Genomic DNA, 20,390 nt, shown 5'->3' with positions numbered 1-20,390 from the left:
AAAATATTCACTATTAATAAAATTGTTAAAAAAATCGGTTAGGTTAGGTTAATCCTAACCTAACCCTAGAGATTTAAAATCTACAAACTACAAGAGTATTTCGTAGTAAAAAAAAACGTAGGTATACAAGTTCTAATTCTTATAGCATTTAACACAATGTTCTTCTTAAGTAGGTAGTTAACACTAAAACTAAAAGAATATTCAATTGCGATTTTTTTTATAGAATATTTAAAATTAAAATTTAGACGAAATTACATATTTTAATAACGAATAACGATATTCGTTGCTTATTGTAATAGTTTAAAAACAAAATTTTCAAATTCAATGTCTTTAGAAAAATTAATTTAACTTACTGCAATATTACCAAAAGTAAAATAAATAATTTTACTTCAAACCAATATGAAATATATGGATTACTGTAACGGGTGTGTTAAATTAGAATATAATCGTATAATAAAAAAATGATTCTGAGCGGATACGATCCGTCAGCTTATTTCTCGATATAATATATTATGTTTTATTTATTTCACAAGCAATATAACAGTAAGACAGTATAAGTTATTTTAATTTTTAGCGTAAAGATTGCATTCTTTATACTATTATAACAAAATAATATATTATATTATTATTGTTATTAACTTTTTATTCAATACCAACTTATTATAAAACAGTGCATAATATGAATAGGTTCATAGCATAACCATTTAATATTGAAATAGGTAATATATTTTAAATTAATCTACATATTTTAAAAATATCATTCCATATAGATTTAATTAAATCCATAATATAGGTACGTACTTAAATGTTCTAAGTTCCTATCAACCAACAAATAATGTTTTAGAACTATAACAAAATAATTAAAATCGTTATTTATCATAAAAACATGTGATTTCGTCCAAATTTAAACTTCAAATATCCATAAAAAAATAATTGCTTATTTTAAGGTTCTTTAGTTCTATAGTGCGAAATGCCTAAAAGAAACCAATTACAAATTAATTTGAGAATTTCGAGCCTTCGAATGGTTTTTTATCGATACCTATAGCTCAAAAAGAGTTAAAATATACCATGTATAAATACAAATTATTATAACGTAAACATTTGATGAAAATTTCATAAACCTACGGTTATTCGTTTTTGAATAACAAATAAGAATTAAGTGATAATCAATAATAAAGCTTGTAATAAAACAATATTATTGTTTTAAATAATAAGTTTTAAATTATAATGGAAAATTATTATTAGTTTATGACACACAACGCAATTACAATTTCCTCTTTACAGCCAGAAACTTAACACGTATAATTTTGTATTATTTTAATATATAGTTATATAATATATTGCATGTACGTTTATCTAGTCCACTTAATTTAATCATTTTTCGTATTAAACACATATTAGTTCAGCAGATGAACATAATGTATGGAGATCTCTGACTTTTTAATTTGAAAAAAATTAGCTAGCTATAAATGGTTTTTATGACAGTTATAATAAAAGTTATGTCAATTAGTTTAACATTTTAAATAATTTAAATACAATTATATGGCTTGGTATACCTTTTTTATAGGTAGGTACATTATTTTTTTTTAAACTTAACTATTTATTATTGTTAAAATTAAAATTATTTGTAAAAAGTTATTTTCGAATTTTTTGTATTTTAATAACTATTTATTTTGTACGTTGATTTTTCATTTTCTTCTGGTAATAATGTCCAGTATTTATAAAATATGTTAAGTACAATTATTATGATACAATATAATATTGAACAGTTGTTTATTTTATAAAAATAATATAGTCTGTGTGTTTACTATTAATTTAATACTATAAAAAAACTAATCATTTTACCATTAGATAAAAATGTTTATTTTAAAGGTATTTAAAAAAAAAGTATTATCATTTTATTCCTGAAAATTTGTAACTTACTTTAGTTACTCAAATTAGTCCATATTTTGACTTAATAATTTAGTTTTTTTTTTATGGGCATAACTTAAATTAAACTAGTTTATAAAAAAATTTGTTAATTTGCCCAGCTTTGCAAGACAGTTGGCTGGGATATTGAAGACACTCGGCCGGTATTAGTCGTAACATCACATATCGCAATCTTAGATATAATATTATTATAATTGAAGTCAGTTCGTACACCGCTCACTGCTTGAAATTTTCGTTTACAATTCGTAATATTTGTAATTTTGTTTAAAAAGTATTAAATTTAATGTATTATTATAGATAAGTATTTACTGGACTGAAAAGTGTTCATATTAGTCACGGAATGCGTGTATTTCAATTGTTGAACTGTTACAGATACATTATTACATGCTAGTTAATAATATGATTAGTACATTATATTATATATGTGGGGTTTCTATATACGGTATACCATGATATACCACAAGCATAATATTATACCTTTCTAAACAAATTTTAAATGGTCATATCTCAATAATGTATTTAACTAGCTAGGTGCCTACTTAATCTACAGTATAATTTATAAACAATTGTCATTTATAGAGAAATTTGATAGAGGTGTAAGAAGTGCTGCCTACAAGTCATCTAGTCAGGCAAATAATTTAATGATGTGTCCTGGTGAAAATGAACATAAAATGATATTATTTATTTTATTTTCACATAACAATAATCTATGTACCTACGTACAAATATATTTATAGTTTAAAACAAACATATGTATATAGGTACTTGAGTGAACAAAACAAAAGTTTACAAATATTATTTAACTGTATTATTTAAATTTGTAGTGTTACTATAGATTATATACCCCTAGGGTAATATTGATTTATATATTTAAACGCTCAATGCATCATTAATATACTTATCATAAAATAATCTAATCACCACATAAATTATTAAATAAAATGTTGTGTTTAAGTTGATTAAAGCTGTAAAATATTACAAAATATATATTTCCTTCCTGAGTATTGGCATGTTAATTATAACAATTTTTAATACAACATAAATTTATGTTTTAATTTTTAACATTACGTTGACGAATATAAAGAGCAGAGTAAATAAGTTATGTTTGATCATTTTTCAAATATCTTTGAACAATTGTTGACACATAGTATAAACAAAAAAAAAACAATGATTAAATGATTATCATGATCATAATATCTTAGCATTTTCAAAATTAAGAAAGTACAAACTAAATCAAATTTGCTATCAGAAACTGCCTTAAAATTAATGATCAGAAGGTGATTACTAGAAAATTGTCCTTGGACACAAAAATAAAATTTTATATACATAGGTCGTAAACACAATCAAAATTTAAGCATTTAATGGACACAGATGTTCTATACACGGTAAATACATTAAACCATGACAATTTTCCATCATTTTTTTTTAATCTTATATCATATTATAGCTTAACCTAATTTTCTATGTTGACATATAATTATTAATGGCCTACTTATATTTAGTAACTAGTTTTAATTATGAACTTCATTAAATATTACATTAATTTTATCGTATCCCAGTTTGAAATTCTAATTATGTTTATATTTTGTAACAAGTAGTATATACTAGTGCCTTAACTTATTAACTATATTGTACATAGTGAGCAGTCAGTGGCGTAACTGAAGGCCCGCAGACCCCGCATCGCGGGGGGGGGGGGGTCACGGTAATCTGGGGCTTTTGGTTATAGGGTTATATTTTGGTATAACAATATAATATTAGGGGCCCATTTTAAACATTTTTTATTTTATGCCACTGTGAGCAGTGGCAGATCTAAGAGTTAAATCTTTGATGACATATTATCAATAGAAAAACTAGAAAGAAAGGCATTAATCTACATAGATTTGCAGTTACTACTGTCAACTACCTAAACAAAAACAATTACATACATACACATAATAATTTATAGTATATGGCTAGTGAACATTTAATTTATATTTTGTTGTTAATGAGTAACTATGAAAATATACTTCTAGTAGACAATTTTTATGATACATTGAGAAAGTATTACATTCACAACAGCAGTGCAGCGATTAATTTAATTAAAAAAAAAATGAATAAAAAATAATTTTAAACAATAAAACACAAATTATTTTAATATTATTATTTTTTTTATTATAAATACTTAAAATTTTGTATTAAACATGTATTAGTGCTTATGGCTAATTATAATTTTCTGAATAATTAATATTAATTTGATACTTATGTTACTTTCCTAATAACATTTAAGTTAATTTTGGTAATCAGTTTGAAATCTATGTTTTTATAATCATTTTTGGAAAAGTAATAAAATAATACGTAAAATATTATTTAGTGTTTTGTACTAATACATATAATATGAAATTATTACCTAACATAAATTCATACTTTCTGTTTTTAGTATACAAATTTAAAAGTCTCAAGTTAATTACTAATTATACTAAATTGTTTGAAAAAAAATAAAAACATAAAATATACCTATACAAAATATATTAAAAAAAAATAAATAAAAATGATAAAAAAAAATTAAATTAGTAAAATAAAATTTAAAAGTAAAATGCAAAAAAAACAATAGCTTAACTAATATAAATATAACGTACAGCCAGTTTATTTAGGAATGGCAAAACTTAATTTGTTAACACAGGCTCTATAGGAAGTTTAAAATAAATAAATAACTTTAGTTTTTTTTTTGTCAAAAAAATGACTAAAAATAAATAAATACTACATATTATATACACTCAGTAAAAATTTTAAGTAGTGTACACTAAATTAGTTTTAATTGATCAATATCATTTTGATTATAAAAATATATAAAATTTACTCAGCCTCATAATGAAATATCTGAGGTTTTTTATACACTTAAACAGGTGAATTAAAACAGTCTTCAATGCCACAAAGCATTTCATTTATGAGCTTAACAGTCAGTCACATTATTTTCAGAGATTGTTTCTATAAGTTTTGTTCTTAAACATTTAAAAGTGATGGCACGTGAACGTTTTGTGGTTGTGTTTTTGTTGTATGGAACTTCAAAAGTTCAGCAACGGTGATGGCCACTTGAACAATTCCTTTTCCCTCCAGAATATCAACAGCACAACAAATTAGTTTCTAGAAACAATTTAATGCTGTCATTAAAATATTAACGTCTACTAAAAATAATTTTGTTATACTATAAATTGTTATCAAATTTAGTCATATCCAACATAATATGTAATTAGTAGTTAGTAATTACTTACTTCATTCACACCAATTTTACGGCATGCTTCCAAAAAGTTATCTACGTTCCGTCTACATCGAGCCATGGTTAGTTTAGGCTATAAGTAATTAAATATATTAGATTAACATAAATTGTATTGGATACTTTTTTAATATTTAATTTTATTGATGTTTACCACAGCTGGTGAAGGTACATGAATGCTAGCTACAGATCTAGGTTTGACATGGTTTGCTAAGTAACAAAGAACAACTCCATCATTAAGGGCTGGTGACAGTTCACTTGGAAGAGACATTTTCAAGCGTGATTCGATTGTCTAAAATACAAAAATTAGTTTAAAACCTAGAGTCAAATATAATAAAAATAATATTAAACACTAACATTTCGTAGTTGTTTCACAAGTTCTGCCTCTTCTCTTGCTTTATCATACTCCCGTTTCATTGTGAACTGAAGTTTATTTTTAGTGATTTGAGTGTTATTCTTAGACCAAACATTTGGACTACTAGGACTTGATGACATAGGTAATGATAAATTATTGACTGGAGTTGATACAATTTCAGGTGTACTTGGTTTAATATATGGACGGATATCCTGTTTATAAATTAGATAAAATAAATCAAAAGTGGTAATTTTTGTGACATTTTGACAATTAGTACAAACCTTTTGATCATAATTATTGTCAGGGTTTTGAACTTTTCCTTTATAAATAGATTCTTGGGCACGTTGTTGTTTAAGGAACTCTTTGTATTCTCTGTAAAATAATTAAGGTATATTACAACAAACATAATTAGAAACATTAATATTGTACTATAGTCAGCGGCACAAAATCTGGCCGGTGACCAATGTGAATCTGGCAGCCATTATGCATCAGTGGGTATTATAATTACTATGTACTTTCTTTACTTAGTTCACATATCGTTAAATGTAGTGTGTATTAAATTATTATTTTATTAATCATAAGTTAATTTAAAAATGTAATACATATATTATCACACATTTAGAACAAGACTGTCATAACTGAAAATGTATAGTTTGTAGAAACAGCAATTTGAAGTTTAAAACTAGGTAAGATATTTAAAGTTCTTTGTCTGTTTATTAAAAACTTAAATAGTAAATACTAATATTAAACTTTACAATATGACTTCTTCAGATATTATGAAATACTCTCTAGAACCCAAAACGTTACTTAGATCTTTTACAATTTTTTAAGCATATAAAACTGTCATATTTTAAGATGTTGACATTTCTTATTGAGAATACATGACCAATATATTTCATACTATAGACGCATTATCAGTTATCACTAATTTTGTGATGTACATTGTACAACATCACCATGATTCTAAATATTGTATTTTTCATTCAACATATGACATGAAAATTAATTTTAATTTATCGAAAATACACTTCAATTTGACTTCAGTGATTAATTGAAAAAATTAAAAAAGGTAAACTGTTGTAAAGTAATTTTATTATAATCATTACTTTGAAAATTAACTAAAAATTGAATAATTTAATAATGACAAAACTTTTTAAAGGAAAAATTAAAAATGAAATTCATAATATAGCATTTTTGCACAGTTGAGCTCATCTTTTACTATTTGAAAGTATAGTCATGGCTCAAAATTAACGAATCATGAGTTTTGGTAGATATGTTTTAAAGGTGCAAAATGTGCGTCTAGTTAACCCACGAGTAACCCAGTGTGTATAGCAAAGAGCTATTTGAGAATCAATGGTTACCAGTCAGGTATGGCGCAGCTGAAGGAATGTATCGACCACTTTTTGTATCACCAATTATACATACCTATAGCTTTGAGTGTGATGTGTCGGCTTATCATTTAGCTTGATACCATTGTTATTACTCGAGTATATTTTATTTGAATTTGTTGACATATTACCGTTACTTTTACTGACATGTACAATTTCAGGGCTATAAATAAAAATGAAAAACAAATTGTTAAAAATAATTAAATAAAAATGTTAATATGATACAAATATACAATACCTTGCATTGTTATTGTATCTGTTTGTTTCTCTATGTTTTCTTTCAGATTTGTTTAAATACTCTGTACTTCCATTTGCACCCTAAAAATATAATTAAATTACTAGTTTATGAGCTAATATGATAAAAATGGTTAGTAAACTTACTTCATCTGAAGAATGTACGAAACTTGTTGTTTCAGATAATGTTAAACTGTCCATATTACTGTCTAAACTGTGATTATTGCTCTTAAGAGAATTGAACTTCCATGATGATCCTCGATTTCGGCCTTCTTTAATGCTTTTTAATTCCAACCATTTAAATATATGAATACGACCCTTAATACAAACCTATGACATAAAAAAAAAAAAAAAAAAACAATGATAGTACTTTAAAAGATGATATATTGTATTGTTAAACAATGTAAAATGATTATTAATATGCACTCTTACAGCAGTCGGAGGGGAGACCAAAGGGTTATTGGCTACATCCAAATATTCTAAAGAAGACATTAATCGCAGTTCAACAGGTAAAGATGCTATTCGGTTCAAACTGACATTCAATCTTGCTAATTTTAAACATGTTAATTCTGTGAAAAATTAAATTAAATTAAATTTTTGAATTTTTTTAAAATTATTTATGTTACAATATTTTATTATAAAAGTATTAAATATTGAATTTAATTTGAGCAGCGAAATATTTTTAATCTAAATTAAAAAATTTAGAAGTGTAATAGTACAAAAATATATATACATTAATTAGTAAAAAAGTAATAATTTTATATTGTTTTTAATATTAATTTAATTTAAAAAATTATTTTTAATGGTGTTTTATTTATTATTATTATTATTATTTAACTACAAGATGTTAAAAACTATAGTAATAATGTTTTACTTACCTAATGGTAACTCAATAAGTAGATTATTTTGTGCGTTTAAACATTTTAATGAGGATAGTTGACCCAACTGTGGTGGTAAATTAATAAGCACATTGCAGCTTACATCTAACTCGATAAGAGTTTTGCAGAATCCAATTTCGGTGGGTAATTGTTTAAGTTTGTTATTGGACAATAATAGGATTTCAAGAGGTAACTGACATATAGCTGATGGTAGACATGTTAAACGGTTCCGACTATAAAAAAAGATTAAATATAATAAATGAATACACGTATACTATACTTTGTATACATAACATGTAGATATTTAGATAACTCATAACTACCTTTGAACAAATAATAATACTTAAACTGACAAGATAACATAGTACTTATATTAATTTATTATAGTTGTTTTATGATGGTATGTTTCTTCTGATTATTGATATTATTTTATCCAAGTATATTTTAAGTAATAAGATGAATTATACATGTGTATTAAAATATTAATATAAGTAAATTATATCACAGTGTTAATAGAGCAAGAATTTTTATACACGCATAATATATTAATATTTTTGATTTTATTATGAAAGGTAACTGGTAAGTAAATCAAGGTAAATAAAAATTATATTTTATAATGACTATGAGAATAAAAATATTAAAATTGTAGGTGTATATTTTAAGATTGGAGAACATTTTGTACATTATGAAATAATTAATTCAAGTACCTATGTTAACAAAATAAATTACATAGATTATATTTATTATGTCTAATATTAAATGACAATTAGTGCATTTATTTTAGAATAGTAAAACTTAATGAAATACAGATTTTTCTGTAATTCTAAAAAATATATACAATATAACATTTTATAAAAAATTGGAAAATTTTTTTTATTTTTATTTGGTGTTAAATAATTTTAAACTATAGTCCTTGCTCTAATAGTAGGTTGCATTTTTGTCAATAATTATGAGATGTATGTTTAATTAAAACTGAATCTAGATAAGATTCTCTAAAAATGTTAAGCTTTTACATTAATTAATAAATAAAACCTTGAAACATAAAAATACTAAAAATAATAATATTATTTTTAGTATATATTTATAATGCCCTAGTAAATTATTTTTAAACATTATAATTTAGGTTAAATGGAAAGAACGAGAAAAATCACTTTATGACCAGTTTTTAGTCATCATAAATGAAATATCACCATTATAGTATGGTTACAAAAATGATTTATAACTAAAGTACAATACAGCATTTAAGTATTCAATTAGGATGTTGGTTAAATTGTTTGTTAAATAAAACATTGGTATAATTAAACATCTACACTCATAGTTTACAAACAATGTCATTAAATTATGTTAAGGTATAATATATAGTAAATGTACTGTTTCAAAATACTTCTTAATAATCAGTAATATATTTTCGATTACTTTATGTTTTATATTTGTTATATAAATCATAAATATATGAAAAATATATGCAAATACCATAAATAATAAGGACAACAATGATGTTCAAAATAAGTTTGTCCGTAAAACAGTGTTATTTGGTTATTGACCAACATTAGAAAAAAGTCATAACATACCATAGGTACGCAACAGGAAAAGATATTTTAATTTCTAAACATTCATTTAGTGTTGAAATCTATTGCTAATAAGTTTAAAGAAATCACTAGATGATAACTAGGTACTTATAACAATTAAATAGTTTGTTGTCTTAATTCAATAACTAAACAAGTCGTGTATACTCGATTTAATAACCACCAACCTGAGATCAAGATGCACCAATGATTGAAGTGATGTGACTGTGTTTGGTATCGATCGTATAGCATTATGATACAGGTTGAGAGATTCTAATGACCAGAATTTAATCACTTCAGCTGGAAAGTGTGTGAAGCAATTCTTAGAGAGATCTGAAAAACAAACGAGTGACAATTTACCACGGGCACTCACTGCAGGACCGGGCGATCGGTCACAACATCATAAATAATATTATAATGTTGTCACATACAACGATTACAGTTGCACTGGTAGCTTTCACTTTCGTTCTTACCCGCAATGGTCGTGTCGGACAAATCGTATTTATTCGTCACTGGGAATTCTTTTAGCTTGCGCCCGCCGAGTTTCAATTCGCCGCACAGGTGCGCGTCCTCCAACAGTTTCTCCAGCGACCTGGTCATCAGTCCGTTGTTGCGGTGCGAGTACAGCGTTGACGCACAATCCATCGTCGTCGTGCCGTATAGTGTGATGTGCGAACTGCGAACGGGTCGGGAGCGGATTATCACGCCGACGAGACCGGACGCCGATGGTGCCCCGTGTAATGGCTGCTTCCTCCGACGTCGGAAATGTCAGACGGCGGACCGACCGCCATCGCCATCGAGTTGTACTTGTCTATGCGTCGGACGTGGACCGGAATGAATGCTAATCGACCGACGACCTGGGCAGGTATACCTATTATTATTATTAGGTAAGTGGTGGGCACGCGTGACTGGTGCGAGACGCCACGAACGACACCGAACGGACAGAATTCGTGATTCTGCGGGAAAAATTGCTGGTAAAAAAAAAAAAAAAAAAATCGCGTTATCAACACACTCGTCGACCCCCCGAGAGTTATGTTATTATTATTTATTATTGACGATGATGACAACGTATCGCCGGGTCGACGGATGTTCGGATGTACCGCTGGTGGGTGTTGATCGGCGGAGGGGATGGCGACCGGAAAGGGAAATTTGTTTACGGGAGACCGCACAACACAAACCGTCGTCGGGTGATAACAACCGCCGCGTGATAAGGTCAAGGAATAATGAGATAATAGGTAATATTCGATTATTGTTATTATTATTATTATTATCATTGTCGTTATTATTGTCGTGACGTGTGTTGTAGTAAGTTATTCTCGTTCCATGGCCAAGACACCGCGATAATTTAAAACGGCCGAGTGTCGTCCAACCTCTGTTACGTCATTATAAGTACCACCCACATAGAAACTACTAAGCACAAGAGCTAGTGTACACGATTAAAATTTTATTATTGTACAACGTCTATCTATTGCCTCAATTATAACACTTCGTGTGTACATAACTACGCGGACTCGACCCAAATGCGTATAACCCTAATATTATCTCATTTATTATCCTTCGGCACGAAATAATATTATTATCCATTGTGTTGCGGACCGTGATAATATTACTGGCGTTAGTTCGTTAGCTGTAGTATTGTTTAACATTATTTTTTTTTCATATAACCCGGGAACTCTATACACGCGCGACTCGTCCGTAGGGATTGTTATTCCATGAAAATATTATGTACCTAATTTTTGTTTTTAAGCCCCGAGCGCAACGATTGTTAATGAAATTTATTTATTTTTATTTTTTTTTGACATCGCCTTACAGAGAAATAATAATGTTTTGCTTTTAAACTCAGAGAGTGGTTTTTGATAGTAAATTGAATCTTTAATCGGTATCTATGCCGCGAGGCATCAAAAGTAAAAAAATGTCTATTACCTATTACCTACTGCAGGTAGGTACTAGATACCTACTTACTTACTTTCTTACATACCTACACTTTTTAAAATAAACTACAATACAAAAACAAATAGCAGTAAAGAGACTTGAATTTTTTTACCAAATATTTATTTTTCACTAACTAATATATTAATGTTTTCAAGTACAATAATATATTATTTTTTTTAAATATGTATTTCGCTCTTTTTCCGCTATTAACAAAATTTGTGAAAATTACGACAATTTTATTATTTGTACATTCAACGTTGTCTTGAGGTTAAAACTGTATTTCATTATACATTTTAAATAGTCAAGTTTTGGAAATCTATAATATAATGTCGAAGGTCCCTCATAAGTTATTCTAGCAAAAATTAATATATAAAATTAACAAAAATACAACGCATAAACTTTTTTATAAATATGTTTATTTTTAAATTCTTATTTTAAGAAAAACCTACCATTATAAAGCTATTCACACCATTGTATGGTATTATAGAATCTTAAGTTAATATATATATGTATATTATTTATATTATTACCTATAATATAAGGTGATTAAAAAATAAATTATTATGTGTAACGTAATATTCCTATATAATATCATATAAAATATAGTCTGAAAACCCGTCTCCGTTCAGAATCGCTTTTCGTTGTATACAATCATATTAATTATCATTGAATTCTAATTTAACACATCAATTACAGTGACCTTCTCAATTACGAAGTACACTTGACGCCTACTATACAGCCAAGTAACTTCCCTACTTCCCAGTTTTTTTTATTATTATTATTTTCAATCATTTTCCGAAGGAAACAAAAACAAAGCTATAACCTAACCTAACGCTAACAATTCAATAACAAAACCTAATTTAATGGCAAAGGTCACGTTAAATCATTATACGTAAATAACTAAACTCAGAAAGTTTAAAGTCAATATACCTAGTCTATAATAAAATTTGTTCAAAATATTGTTATAAGTTATAACTAAATAAATAGGTATCTTTATATAAATAAAATTAATTAGATATACGCCTAATTAATTTTCTTTTAATTACCACATAACCACATGAGCCACATATAGTAATTGTGTGATTTTCAATTGTTTAGGTAGATAGTTACAAACATTTTAATAAAAATGCAACCTACTATTCCTCCTTCTAATAATATAATATAATGTCTATTATATTATATTGGGACTGGGTTTGGCAGTTATAACACTTCTGTGTCAACTTAATTGTTAAATCAATGAATATTTATTTGTTTTAATTTTTATTGTCATTGTATACAGTGTATACAAAAGTTATAATTAATTAATTAATATTTCCTATATAAGCTATTAATGATACTATATACATTATACATATATAAGCATGATTTAAACTTCGTAAATATTATTTTCCAAACTAACTAAAAGTAGTTAGGTAGATATTATAACGGATACTTGAACTAGTTAAGTTACCATGTTAAATAAGACAAATAGATAACTAAGTATAGGTGGCTTGAAAATTAAAAAAAAAAACGTTTTAACTATCTACTTAAATGCATTGCACAGTAAGTTGTCCATCATTATTCTAATGGACATGGTCTAGAGTCTAGACTAAAAATGTATTAAGTAATGGCATTGAAAATAAAGAACGTATTTACGAGTTACGTGGCTACCGTACCTACCATACGTACCTATAAATAATTATGTATATTATATATTATATTTATTTATTATTTTTTGTGTTAACTTATATCAAATTGACATAAATATAGAGTGAGTATATAAATGAATAAAAAAGTAATGAAAAAAACTTTAATAAGTGAAGAAAGAATAGCCATATGTCATTGACTACATTCAAAGTTAAGCGTGCTTATTACCTAGTTATTGTTGTAAGACGACACGATACCATTTATGCTTTTTAAGTACATAAGAGGATTATTAGTCAGGTACTGATAAAGAAGAAAAAACTGGAAAAGTTTTAAGTGAATAGATTTGGGTGAGTTGATAGACGACTAAGGAATCTTTTGTAAAGGTATTTGGGTGTTTCATACAAATAGAACTTAGTTTTAAATTTGTGTTTGTAATATAAGTTTAAAACGAATAAGAGACCGGAATTAATACGTTTTCTAAGGAAGATATTTTGAAAAGATTGAATTTTATTTGTTTTTTACTTTTTTTTGCTTTTTCTCACAACTGAAGACTGAAGTCCATATTAATCAAAATTGATCTTAAAAGAGTTTTATAAAAAGTTTAAAATTTAAACTTTAAATTTAACGAGATCGTGTTTATTTTATTATACAGAAGATTTTTTTAAATATGCAGATGATAATCTAAAAATTATCTCTTAGATTTATTATGTTGATCCCTGCAAGTTCATCTTGGATTATTGCAACATTGTTTATTATACGTATCAAACGTTTTAAATACCAACAAAGCGTATATCAAATATTATAATAATTTAACCTTTTTATGTATACAATACAAAAATCAAAAACAAAATTACCTAAAGAAATGATCGGCCAATCCTCTCCTCGATTTTAAAATAATTTTCTATCTTAGTATAGAATTGTTTATTAATTATAATTTACAACTCATACTTGGTATACCTATACGTTACGATATGTTATACCAACATTAACAAAAGGATGTATAAACGTGTATAATATATATATATATATATATATTGTACAAATGTTTAAACAGTAAATTATAATGATAATTTATAAGTTATAAGATGGTAGAATATTTATGATGAGCTGGGTATTTTGTTTTCCAGGTTATGACTTTCTAATGTAAATAACTTTAAATCATTATAAATAATATTAATATACCTATTTTTCAATTTCCATGTTTATATAAATGCAATACCTATATACCTATAATTAATAATATATTACTACTATTATTGATAGAATTCAAAATTGGTTTTTTTTTTAACTTCACTTCAACAACATAAATTATTTAATAAATATTTTACAAATTTCTATTTACATCTTATACTTTTTTAAATTTTAAGTCGTGATAACTGATAATACAATCATTCATATACAGAGTATTTTCATGTAACACTTATTTAAAGATACAACTAAAAAAGGAGGAAAGAAGGTCTACTGGAAAATTGTTTGACAAGAAATCGTTATTTTATGTGTACCTAATGTTAAATATCGGAAAAATTCAAACCTCAGAGGCCAATAAAAAATATTTGTGGAATAATGCAAACTTTTGTTTTTAATTTCAACAATTACAATACAAGCTTATGAAGAGTTTTGTATTACATTTTCAAATCTTAGATATAAATATTAAAAATTCGATGAATTTCACGGAAATTCTAGCTCATAAAAATTATGGTGACTATGTAGGTATTTTCAATATTTTTTTAATTCGTATATAAACAACGTATAAGTAACCTTGTAATTCAATTATAAAGGTTTTTGATTTTGGTTGCTGGAACAAACTTTAAATTGAAAAAACTTTGAATTTTGAACATTATAATATTGGGTGCATTGCTACATTATTGGCGTACATATAACTTAATATTAACTATTTGGTAGTCACTATCAATAAATAATATCATTAATATTAGATATGCATAGTATGAAAATTTAATTAACGATATAATATATTATGCTTTCGTTTAAAATAAAGAAGCAACATTTATGTTTAGTAAATAATAATTTAATTTAAATTGTTTGAACATGCTGTAATTAATTTAAAATTTTTATAAAATATTATACCCAACAATGTTTAATTTATAATGATACAGAAATAACACATTTAAAAACATATATTATTTTATTATTTATAATAAAAATTAAAATGTAATTTTATAAATTTTTTTTTTTTAATGTTATTACCTATAAAATGTACAAATGATCACTTGATATATTTTTAAGCTACAATATCAGTTCTATACTCCAATCACATATTATGTACTCCCATGCTCCCTTGATCCAGACTTGTTCATATTACATACCATGCTGAAGCAAAAAAGCAAAAAATATTCTTATGGAGATTATTATAGGAGAAAATATTATTCTCATCATCATGGTAAACGATTTTTGTTATTTTTTATCATACTTATATATATATATAGGATATTTTAAACATGCAATTTACTATACGAAAATACGTTGTACGAGAATGCAGTGCTAAAAAGTAAACTTCGTTTATTTTATAAATGTATTTTAGCTATGTAATAATATCAAAATATTTCATTTTCCAGAAAACAAAATTGTATACTTATGTAATACTTAGAATAAATTGATGAAATGTGGGTAAAACGAAATAAAATGACTGAATACATTCTCCGAAAAGATCATCTTTAAATGGACGAGCCTGTGCAGCGGCTATATATATATGAGTCATATGAGACGCGCATATATTGTTTCGACCAATTTGCTATTTTTAAATTTTATATGAATTGCTTTTTTTGTCCGCCATTCACATAGTATAGGTGGGTGATATAAATTCCCTAGCTCGGTCGTACTTAATAAATGTTTTGCTTTTAATTTTGATCTTCTTGTTTCGCCGGTGGCGGTATCTTACGAAAACGATGGCAACCGTCAGTGGACGAAATCTCAAATCACTATCAGAACGAGAGAAAAAACGATGTCGGAAATTATTGTCATTATGTGTAGACGTGTAGTACGATAATAATATAGACTGCGCAACATTTCTAATATAGAATGAACAATAGATGTGTGCGTATACGTAAATACGTTTTAATAATACGCAAAATATAATAAAGATAACAACATGAGAATTAAGAAAATGATTTTTATAATGTCTGTAATTGGGTGCGGGTAAAAAAAAAATAACCTTAGCTATCTTCTCAGTTTAAGGATGTATAAATAATATAAAATATTTTTTGTGCGTTATTTTGAGATTAAAGAAAAAAACAAATTAAAATCTTAGAACAACAATTTTTTTCCGAAAAACTCGCATAATATGTATTATTATTTATTCCGAGAATTCACCTTTGAAGTGGATTATAAATTTTAATACAACGTATTTTTCCAAGCATGAACAAAATTATGTTGAGAACATAATCGTATATAATACGTATACATATCATATTATATATTTACACACAACGTGCTTTCGTTAAAATTTGTTTTATTATATATAGGTACTATCTAGTTATATTATATTCGCGATTCTTGATATTCTCCATTACTTCAATTATAAGTATACCTATGCAGTATATTATATTATACTATGTAGCTATATAAGAATATTATTATTATTATTATTATTATTGCTTCTGGTCTGCCACTGACTACCGCGCTACGACACAATAATAATATATCATTATACATAATACGAATATATATATACACACAATATATACAGGTACCTATATGCGATGTGATTCGCATACGCGATGATGTATTATATTATATTGAATGACATTTATTTTAAAATAAAATGTATTATGTTTCGCGCGCGTTATGCATACGAAGAGTGTTAGGTAACTCGGACGCGTAACATACTAACATATCTTTAAATAACTGAGATTAAAACGAGTGTATAGATATCTATACGTATAATTTATTATTGTAGTATTGAAAAAAATTGTTGCAAGCGTTAATTTATAATATAATGATTTTTCATACCATTTCCCGGAAAATCGTGTTAATGTTTAATACGTTCGTGAAGAGAATACTATAGTACAATATTATTACTCACAAAGTTATATTTGTTAATAAATAATAATTGTTATCGTTATGATATTATTTCTATAATTTGATATTATAGAGAATAGTTCACTAGTCACTACATAGGTAAACTTTTGCAGTTTATTATTATGCTGGTTGATTTGGTTTTTTATGGTACCTATTGGTTTTAGTTTCGGTATAAGGCCCATCTCTAATTTAAATACATATTAATTAAATTCCATTCATTCCAGCCCTCGTCGACTGATTTTTTAGTATATTTTATTATTATTATTTTATACCTACGTAATTGGTTACCGACTATCGCGTCTGAGTGTTACTGCAGCTGCCTGCTGTGTAACTATAGGCTCTTTTCTCAACTTTCGTGTTGTTTACATTTTATTTTTGTATACTCGCATGTACTTATTATAACTGCTAAAACTGATCATATGTTTTTCTAATAAATGTGAAAAAATTACCTAATTGGCAGTAGGAGTTCTATAATATATATTCATACATATTATATAATGCTGCTTTTTACTTTTTAGACTATATATATATGGCCTGGTCTCTTAGTAGAAATGTTTTCTACATTTTCTCTCATTATTATCCTACATAATATAAGATATATTTCATAAATAATTATACCTGTAATACATTTATATATTTATGGCAATCCCTCAAAACGGAAAATCGAAATTATGTGTATGAAAAGTTTTCACTGAAAACCAATCATTCAATCGAATATTAATATAATGTTTAAAGTTTTCGGTACCTAATGAAATTATATTTTATTTGGTTAAAAATTACAGGTAATTAATTAATCGATTTACTCAATAAGTTTTCAAAATTTTTTTAAACATCACATCAACGAGTGGAATTTCACCGAATGCGCCTTTTAAAGATAACCACGACATAGCGACATATTTTGAGTAAATATTGTAAATAATCTTTTAAAAACGTATTTCAATAGCACACCTATACATAAAGAAATTTAATATAAAGTTATTTTATACCACTAATATTTTGTATAAATAGTGATTGTTATATTCGGTAAAACATTACTTATTATATTTTTCAAATTGTTTATCTTTTTTTAAGTTTTTCTTAAAATATTAATATAATGATAACAAGCTATAAAAAAAAAATTAATACGAAGCTTTCCAAAAAAAATTGTTTATCTTTCAATAAACTATAAATCTCAAAATACTAATGCACGATTTTCTTTATTAAATTTACATTTCAATATTTTGATGAAATTTGATAATTAAGCAAAAATAATATTTTTAGTTATTTTTTTTTAACTAAAAAACTTTTATTTGTTGGAACTTAAAATTTCTAGCCACAACTTTAATATTTACATTATACAATGAACTTTTCAAAATATTTAGATTAATTTTGAAATATTTTATGTCCTTTAGATTCTAGAATAATATTTTTAAATTATAACTCGTAAGAAACTATTATAACCGTAATTATTCATTTAAGTATGCAATTTCTTTCAAATTTGAAATTTAAGTATCAATTATGAAAAATTAGGCATACCTATATATTTTTTAGATTTAGATATATTTCAATAAGATTAACTTGGGAATAATCTTATAGTACATTTTCAAAACTTAGATATAAAAAAAAGAGTTTTTATGAATTTCTTTGTTATAAAATAAGTTTTAAATTTTTAAGATTTTGACGAATTTTATTAAAATGTTAACTTTTAACAGGCACTTATAAAAAAATGTTGTGACTGTAATTTTTTTAATATTTTTAAATACTAAATAAAAACCTTTTGTAGAATCTTGTATTAAATTTTCAAATCAACATTTTTAACCAGTGTTAGTTTTTGTATTGGCATTTATAGGAAAAAAAAATTAAAAATTGATAATGTCTGTAAATAACTAAAAAAATAGCTCTAATTTTTCTCGACTATTTTGAAAAATCCTGAGAATTTTTAATTTTAACTTCTCAAAAGTACAGACTAGATTCAAATATTTAAACTTTATAATATGTACAACATTTTTTTATAAGTATTTGAAGTTCAAATTTACAACAATTTGTAAACTGTTTAGCAGTTGAAAATTTATAAAATATGTAATTATTTTAGCTAAGGCTCAAAAATTTAACACAACATTTAATTAAAATAGTTTATACTGAAACCAAAGGATCTAAAAACTATGTATAAGCATATTTTTTTGTTTAAAACATTTTAAGTTTATCAAAGTTGTAGTTTTGAACTATAAATAATGATATTATTATTTTGTTATAGTTCAATAACCTCAGGATCGGCTCAAGTGTTTAAACACACCTAGGCAAACTTGAGTTTTGCCGAGCCTTACATACTACATCAAACATTTTTTTTTATCTATAATACAAAAATATTAAATGCCGCCCTAGGCGTGGGCCTATGTCACCTACCTCTTGAACTGGGCCTGAATAACCTCGTGAAGAAATAGAGCTTTTATAGTTTTAGGTATCTAATAATCTAATAATTATATTTTATACACGCAATACAATTTTTAAATGTAATGTTTTCGTCAAAATTTAATTCTATCTACTGTATTTAATATTTATAATTAAAATTTACTTTATAGTAAATTTACTGTAACTAATAGGAAAACGAATTACTTAAACTGCAATATCAAAAAATATAAGATGAAATATACTTAACGATGTTATAATATGCTCATAGACCGTCTTAGTTTAGAATTATTTTTCACACGTAATGATAATTTTTCATTCAATTTAAATTTAGCATATCCATTATTGATTATATATTTCATTTTTATATTATTGTTATTCATTGTTATTTATATCCCTAAGATATAAAAAAATTTTTCTGTAAAGCGAAATTTATATTTATTTTTGAACAATTTTTGATATTTTTTTCTTTAAAATACAACAAAAATAGTAAGCACTGAAAATTTACTCCAAATATTTAGACTATTGATTTCACTATATGATACAATGATATTTTGAATTCAAATTTAACATTGGACGAAATTTCAAAATATTTTGATTTATTTTAAGCTATTACCTATTTATATTTTATACGTATACACTATACAATTATACAATACCTTTCATCTATGGTATTATTAATACTAAAATAAATTACTTGATAGTAATAATATTTAAATATACAATACAAATGTATACTTCTATTAGTCTAGTAATACACTATGATAGCTTGGTTGACCGACTTTCTTCGCTTATTTATCATTGAATTAAAAT

At 25.5% G+C, this 20,390-nt stretch overlaps 1 protein-coding gene and 1 long non-coding RNA gene across 2 annotated transcripts in view; one reads left to right on the top strand and one right to left on the bottom strand.

The window, feature by feature from the left end:
• Positions 1–4,417: 4,417 nt before the first annotated feature.
• Positions 4,418–10,767, bottom strand: LOC114124188 (leucine-rich repeat and calponin homology domain-containing protein). Its single transcript, XM_027987375.2, has 12 exons — positions 10,073–10,767; positions 9,788–9,932; positions 8,035–8,267; positions 7,589–7,725; positions 7,304–7,486; positions 7,161–7,240; positions 6,960–7,085; positions 5,816–5,906; positions 5,537–5,746; positions 5,334–5,471; positions 5,178–5,255; positions 4,418–5,049 (listed from the first exon to the last, which is right to left on the bottom strand). The coding sequence occupies exons 1-12, from the start codon at positions 10,242–10,244 to the stop codon at positions 4,909–4,911; spliced, it is 1,734 nt and encodes a 577-aa protein (XP_027843176.1). The 5' UTR covers positions 10,245–10,767; the 3' UTR covers positions 4,418–4,908.
• LOC126552093 (uncharacterized) overlaps positions 10,751–20,390 on the top strand; it is a 24,520-nt gene continuing 14,880 nt past the window's right edge. Inside the window, exon 1 of the long non-coding RNA XR_007605942.1 lies at positions 10,751–10,834. This is a non-coding gene — a long non-coding RNA (uncharacterized LOC126552093). The remainder of the gene's footprint in view (positions 10,835–20,390) is intronic.

This window comes from Aphis gossypii, chromosome X, assembly GCF_020184175.1.
Source record: "Aphis gossypii isolate Hap1 chromosome X, ASM2018417v2, whole genome shotgun sequence".
Taxonomy (NCBI): domain Eukaryota; kingdom Metazoa; phylum Arthropoda; class Insecta; order Hemiptera; family Aphididae; genus Aphis; species Aphis gossypii.
This window is presented reverse-complemented; position numbering and strand designations above follow the sequence as displayed.